The following is a 7,448-nucleotide window of genomic DNA, read 5'->3' on the forward strand; positions in this document are numbered from 1 at the left end:
TACAGGAAATAGTAGTCAATCTGTTGACCTTGAGGATATGGACACTGACAAAAGTGAGGAGTGTGCTAAAGATGGTCCGTCACAAGATCTGGCTAAAACTGGTCCGTCACAAGATCTGGATGAGTCTGAAACCCCCAAAAGAGATGAGAAAGCTAAGGTCAAGAGCAAGCAGGATAAGAAACCAATCTGCAGCAACTGCGGAAAAGTATTTAGGACCTACCAACAGGTGGTTGTGCATTCTCGTGTACACAGAAAGGACCGGAGCGATTCTGAAACCTCATCCACCAGTCACATTGAAGAACTGCTGCCTACCAGTGCTCCAGATACTCCAGCCAGTGTGGAGGACAAGGAGTCTGTCAAGATGGAGGACATGTCTGAAGGTGAAAGAAAAGGTGATCGAACGAGTGGTAAGAAACTATGCAATGCTACTGTGGTATCTGTGTCTCACATGACTCGTCACTCAAAAGTACCCAAAATACATAGTCCACTGGGTCACGTTGGGTGTCAGTTGTCTATCATATTAGTTGTTATAGAATGAAGAAGGAAATCCCAGATATTTCTGTATTAATGATTCATCCACGTTCTGCTTTGTCACCTTTTCAATGTTAATCATTTGGATGCTTAGAATGCCCCCTAGTGGCGCATGAGGATATACGCGATACCTGTTGAAGCAATTTACTAAAAATGTGGTAAAACCTCAATCAGACATTATTGTCCTAGCTTTATCCTCTATTTTCATTAATAGAACGCATTATTTAATTTTTTACCATGTTTGATAGTAGTTATTAAACTTTGTCATGTAGAAAGGCTTTATCCATAGTCCTCATAGAGCTGGGTCACGGTAACTACATCCTTCCTTGGCCAGCACTAAATTTAGTAGAATTTTTGTTTTTGAAATGTGCAATATATGTTTCCCTTTCTAGGACACTCATGTCTTTGTGTTTTGTATCTTAGAGAGGCTTCAAAATAAAAAAGCAAAACGGAAAACCAAACTCCCTCCAGCGTCCAACCAATGCAGTTACTGTAAAAAGAGCTTTCGTTCAAACTACTACCTCAATATTCACTTCAGGATCCATACAGGTAAAGAGGTTTTCCATACTCAAAAGTTATCGCCTATCGAGAGGAAAGATGAGTGTCTGATAGCTGGGAACATCATCAATCATGAGAACAGGGGTCTCGGAATCGTCCGCATAAATGGAGCAGAAGTGACCGTGTGTGACCACCACTATATTCACGGTTCTGCCAAAGATAGTCAGCATTCCAATAAATTGTGACTGCGTTGGTGGATAACCATGAACACTACCGCCCCATTCATGTACCTGTTTTACCCCCTATCTTGTGAGCAGTCACTTTATCTTTCCTGTTGGTATATGCTTAGTGTCTGATTATTGGGGTGCAACCACACTGATCACAAGAAATGAGGTGCTTAAATGCATGAATGGTGCAGCACTGCTTATGGTTTACCAATGCTTCATTAACGATCTCCTCAATAGAGGAGTCCTATATGCTGACTACAGCGCCATTCACACATTAGGAGACCTCCTTTTTTGTCATCGGTAAAATTGGTCCCCCTACCATTAAGAAACTTGTTAATTTTTTCACAGGATGTCTTGCTCTTAATGCTTAAAGAGGTTGTGCACTACTTTAACATTGATGGCCTATCCTTAAGGCTGCTTTACACACAACGATATTGTTAGCGATCTCGTTAGCGATGTGACACGCCAAATCGTAGATACGATTTGCCGAGATCGCACATAGGTCGTTTTTGTAGCGCCGGCCACAAAACGACCTATGTGCGATCTCAGCAAATCGTATCTACGATCTGGCGTGTCACATCGCTAACGAGATCGCTAGCGATGTCGTTGTGTGTAAAGCAGCCTTTAGGTAGGTCATCATTGTCTGATCGGCCTGGGACCGACACCCCACCGAAAAGCTGTTCTTGGTGGCAGCAGCAAGTAGCTGGAAATACTCAGTTCCGGAGCTGACCCGTCAACAGATAGCGGCTGCACATGGGAACGGCACATCTGCCTTCTATTGAAATCAATTGGAGGTGGATGTGCAGAAGATAGGCCATCAATGTAAAAGTAGTGGATAACCTCTTTTAAAGGGAACCTGTCACCATGCTTTTCCCTTTATAAGCTGTGGCCACCACCAGTAAGCTCTTGTATACAGTATTCTAGAATGTTGTGTATAAGTGCCCAGGCCACTCTGTATAACGTAAAAAATACCTATATTATACTCACCTAGTGGGTGGTCCGGTCCGATGGGCGTTACTGCTCTTGGGTTATGCACCTTCTCTATTGTGGACAATTGCCGTCCTCCTTCCCAGCTCCGTGTGGATGGCGCATCCTACGTCATCAGAGCCCTCCATTGCGCTCCTGCGTATGCACACTTTGCCCTGCTGAGGGCAGAGCAAACTACTGTAATGGGCATGCACAAGGAAAGGTCAAAGAACGGTCACTTATGCGCACTACAATACTTTGATGTGCCCTCAGCAGGGCAGAGAGAAGTGCACAGGAATTTAATGGAGGGCTCTGTGTGGATGATGTAGGATGCGTCATTTACACAGAGCTAGGAAGGAAGAGAGGCGACCCACGTCGGACCCGACCTAGGTGAGTATAATAAAGGTCTTTTTTACGTTCTACAGAGCGACCTGGACACTTATATACAGCATTCTAGAATGCCGTATATACAGTATGGCCTTACTGGTGGTGGGTGCAGCTTTATAAGGAAAAAAAACCTGGTGACTGGTTCCCTTTAAAATGCTGACTAAAGTAGAAATTTCTTATTTATCTATCTGTGTGGGGTTTTGTTTTTGTTTTGTTTTGTTTTTTTTGGTTTTTGTTTTTTTTCCCCCAGTTTGATGGTGGCATAGCCTGTCGTACGACAATTCAATAATTCAGAATATTTCTGTCACAAAATCACCAGTTAATTTATGATTGCCTGAAGTAAGATGCCAGCAATGTGTGTGTGTGTAATTAATATATATATATATATATATATATATATATATATATATATATATATAAAATGTGTCTTGTTGGCTGAGGATTTGTCTTTGGTTTGTACTTATTCGTTATTTACCTTTATTAATTTTATTCTTTGACAGGTGAAAAGCCGTACACTTGTGAGGTTTGTCGTTATAAAGTTGCACAGAAAACTTCCATGAGGTATCACTTTGATAAATACCACGGCGATTTGCCTGAAGACTCTGATCTCCTTATGAAAAGCCTAATAATCCCTTTACAGTTAGATAAGACTCCCCCAGATCTACCTGAGGCCAATATTCAAACAAGCAGGATTCCCAAAAAACGCACCAGTAAGACCAAAAAGGACACACTGTCCACCAAACCTCCCAGGAGGATGTCTGCTCTACGTAACAAGCTGGTGAACACAAACCAACTCTTCAAAATTGAGCAAATAGATACGATCAAGAAAGAGCCAGAGGAAGAGCGTCCGGGGACACCAATCAGTACTGAGGAGATTTCTCTACAGTGTCAGGAAACCTTAGAAATGGAAATTTGTTCAAAAAAAGAGGAGACCTCTGAGGAAAGTCCAGTCTTCACACCTCACATAGTAGTTGATCTGGAAGCTGTTCCTTTGGACTTATCTGTGAAATCACGCGAGGACATACCTGCCACTTTAAATTACAGTGCCTTATTACTGGTGCATAACTGTCTGAACTGCACTTACAGAACATTGTACCCTGAGCTGTTGATCTTACACCAGAGACTGGTCCACAAACAAAACTATGATCTCCACAAAAATAGCAATAGGACCAAAAACCCAGGACTTGTCCTAAAAATGAGGCGCACTGGTTGTCCCTTGGCCTTACAGGGGGTGGATGTGACTCCTATGCTGCTAGATGGTGCTAAACCAAAAACGTCTGCATCGGCCATGGCAAAGGCCATCAACCAAGAGAAACCCAAACGGGCACCTGCCCAAACAAACAAGGTGACTAAATCAGAAACAGACTGTAAGAGCGTTGAGCAAGAGAATAAATTTCAAAGTGGGCAGCAGGTCGGCAGCTTTAGGTACATGCAGCCGGATCTTCAGAACATCTCCCACTTATTGGAAAGGATGCCACAACCTGACCAAAAACTTTCTCCCTGGATACCAAACTCCCAGACCATCAGTGGAAACTTGAATGGCTCTGAGCACCCTTCTCATATAATGTCGTCATTGTTTGGTGACAACCCATTTACCAGATCTCAGGGGGAGCTCAACCCCTTCACACAGAGAATCGCAAATGGTATGTTAATCCCTGCCTCTAGCAGCAACTTCATCAATACTGACATACTCAGGGGACTTCACCCAACTCAGGTCAACTTGACTAATCTGGATAGGCCTTCTATCAAATTGGGTCCATCAGTACTGACCAATAATGTGCCATATCCATATGAGATGGATCTCCATTGGAACCTGAAGTCTTATGAGCAGCCACCGGCTGGAGTTCCACTCGCTGTCAGCAATCCCCCAGTCAATCAGGGATCAGATGCATCTGTGGAAGGTAATCTTATAATCCATATTAATCCCACATGTGGATGAATAGGCATAGATGTAGATTCTTCTGCTGCCATGTAGTGTCTTGGTATGCTGTAGTATTATGTGGGTATTCCCCGAGATACATCTCAATTATTTCTTTTGATGACCACCTAATAATATTAATCTGTTTAGATTATTAAAATTGATATTGTATTCTTCGGTGATAACTTGCTGATCACTGGGGGTCTTATTATTTAGACCCCCACCGATCCCAAGAGTGGGTTGTTGAGAAATTAATCCCTTTTTATATGGATTCTCACCACCGCTCTATTTGAAGTCTGTAGGCCTGGCAGACATGGCAGAATACATTTCTGAGCTACTTTCTCAGGGTCAGCAATCGGAAAGTTCTCACCTATCTTGTAGACCAGCTCTTATTATTGCTAATGATTTATTCATGAAACCAAATGGATTTTATTGTAATATTTATGCGTTCCCTGCAGGAAAACCTAATGTATATCTGAGGATAGCCAAGCGAGGATATGGACCAAATGAGAAAATACCTTAACAGAGTTTTAAGAGGTAAATGCAAACTTCTCTTTCCTGGTCACTTGCCCTCTAAGACTAGAAATAGAGTGGGTGCTTTGGTATTATTGAAAATGACAATTTTCTAGTGTGTAACACATGTGACAACAAATTACATTAGGCTGACTTTTACAGCATTAATACTCTAGAGCTGCAATTAGGATGTAAGAAACAGCCAGGTCATGGTCTTCTAATGTTGTAGTATGCGACCTGCGACAAAAAAAATCCAACTTGCTTAGTTGACTTTTTTTTTTTTTCTGTACCGCTATGGGTCACAACACAACCCCATTTTCAACCTTAAGATGTCAAATTGCCACATTCGTGTTACTGTGTAGCCCTTGCCTAATTTAGAGGAAACATCCACCCAAAGATTGTGTCTAAATGTGAATTGTTTTTCGTTTCAGCCCTGGAGGTTCCTGAAGCATCAACATTGCCCACAAGCTGCTACATATCATCCAAAAAGTGTCTGTGAACTCTACAGAAACTGTGAATGTATTTTCGAGTGACACTAGAACTCGTGTTTTGTTTTGTTTTTTCCTTTAATATACTGTAGTCTAAAACTCTGGGAAATTTTGTTGGATACAGATTTATATTTTTGGCATTGACTGGTTTATCTTTCATGACCAAATTCAGCAAGAGTCTGATATTTACTTGACAAGCCCTTGGAATTTTTTTTTATTTTTGGGGCTATTTATATATTTTATTTTTTCATATCTCTGTACGGTTTCTTCTGCCACAAATTAAATGGTGAAGACCTCAGACGGATGATTTAATTTCTCTGGAGCCTGTGTGTACATAGATTTACCTCTAAGGGCTGCGTCGGCCCCTTCCTTGGCTGGCCATTTTTGCCTTAATCTGACGCCGTTCCGGACTTGTTTTTTCATGGAATTCCCATCAGTTTTTGTTTCACATGGTCACTTTTTTATATATTATATATATAATTTTTTTTATTTTCAACTATTCTAAAAATGGATGTTATACATGACTTTAACAACGGAAATCTGTCTGCACTGGATGTGGATCAGAAAGACCTTTCCCATAAATTGTAGAAGCTGAAGTATACTGTGCACAGGATTTAAATGACAGTTCCTTCGTGTTTAGGCGATTATATATACGACTTGTATATATTGGCGTACACTGCAATGCTCTGTCCCGAGATGTCCTATTGATACATCAATGCAAACTTTTCTTTGAAGATCTGGAATGACCTCCCTCTCCCAGCCATGTGAAAGATTTGCCCTACTAGTCAGGTTATGTGACTCCTCTTCTTGCACTACTCCAAATGCTGTATGGGCACAACTTGCTCCTTCGAGGGATGCTCTACCTATATTGTTTTTGACTGCTTGCTAAGGACTTCTCCACGACCCTCATCTATACCCCCCTATATCAAGTACTTTATGGGTTGGTAGACCATCCTGTGGCGAATCCTCCTGGACCCACCCAATGGTGTGTTGTTAATTTTGAACAGACTGTTTAATATCTACAACTTGAGATGAGATCAGATCTGGCGCCAGGATCGGGAAAGAGAAAAATAAGTCATTCCTCTCCGTAACCCCTCCATCTCTCCACTAGGTGCCTAAAATGGGGTACAGTCATGTCTACATCATTTTTTGATTTCTTTTACAAGTAGAATCTACATCTCTCTAGCGCTGGGGAGAGGGGGGCAGGTTTACATGGCGTCCGCCCTTCCTGTATTTATCAGTTCTGATCACTCAGTATTATTGTGACCACCCCGACCGTGTTCCTCACACACTCGTTATTCATATTGACATTGTATTTATTTCATGCTTCTGTTCCAGATCTATTTATTTTCCATTATTATTATTTTTTTTTTTTTTACTTTTTAAGTTATGATTTTGCCATGTGAATTGCTTATCTTTTTGTTTGTAAATATAGTTGTGGTGTTTTGCAATTATTTTTGTGTTTGTTATTATTCACCTACCAAAAATCTGCTGGGCAGAGGGCACCTAAGAAGCATTTTACATCACCTTTAGCCTGTTAGGACACCCACTGTTGTTTAGGCCTGTTTCACACGTCCGTAATTCTGGTATATGTGCTAGTTTACCAGAATCACTGACATACGTAGATCTATGGGTCTGTTCACTGACCACGTCTCCATGTGGCGTACACGCGGGTTTGTGATTGCCGCACAGAGACATGTCCGTTTTTTTCTGGCATCACTGATGTCCCACAGACCACACTATGGTGTGGTCCGTGAAACCCGTACCAGAAAAACATGGACATTGCAAATAAAAAACATTGACTCACCTTCTCCAGCAATGCTTGTCTCTGGTCTCAGCTGCCTCTACTTCAGAGCCGGCTGCTTATTCTCATACATATTCATGTATGCAGCTACAGCCGACCCGGAAGTAGTTGCAGAG

General features: G+C 41.7%; 1 protein-coding gene across 2 annotated transcripts in view; it reads left to right on the forward strand.

The window, feature by feature from the left end:
• The window catches only part of ZNF217 (zinc finger protein 217), an 11,572-nt gene extending 4,590 nt beyond the window's left edge, over nt 1–6,982 (forward strand). The window contains exons 2-6 of one of the 2 annotated variants that reach the window (XM_075350589.1): nt 1–392; nt 955–1,080; nt 3,110–4,510; nt 4,986–5,064; nt 5,472–6,982. The exon at nt 1–392 is cut by the window's left edge and continues 1,207 nt beyond it. In XM_075350589.1, the coding sequence (XP_075206704.1) occupies nt 1–392; nt 955–1,080; nt 3,110–4,510; nt 4,986–5,050 (1,984 nt within the window). In that variant the 3' untranslated portion in view covers nt 5,051–5,064; nt 5,472–6,982. Of the gene's footprint in view, nt 408–954; nt 1,081–3,109; nt 4,511–4,985; nt 5,065–5,471 lie in introns of both variants that reach the window. The other variant, XM_075350588.1, reaches the window with a different exon arrangement.
• Nucleotides 6,983–7,448: the final 466 nt, after the last annotated feature.

This window comes from Anomaloglossus baeobatrachus, chromosome 5, assembly GCF_048569485.1.
Source record: "Anomaloglossus baeobatrachus isolate aAnoBae1 chromosome 5, aAnoBae1.hap1, whole genome shotgun sequence".
In the NCBI taxonomy this organism is placed as follows: domain Eukaryota; kingdom Metazoa; phylum Chordata; class Amphibia; order Anura; family Aromobatidae; genus Anomaloglossus; species Anomaloglossus baeobatrachus.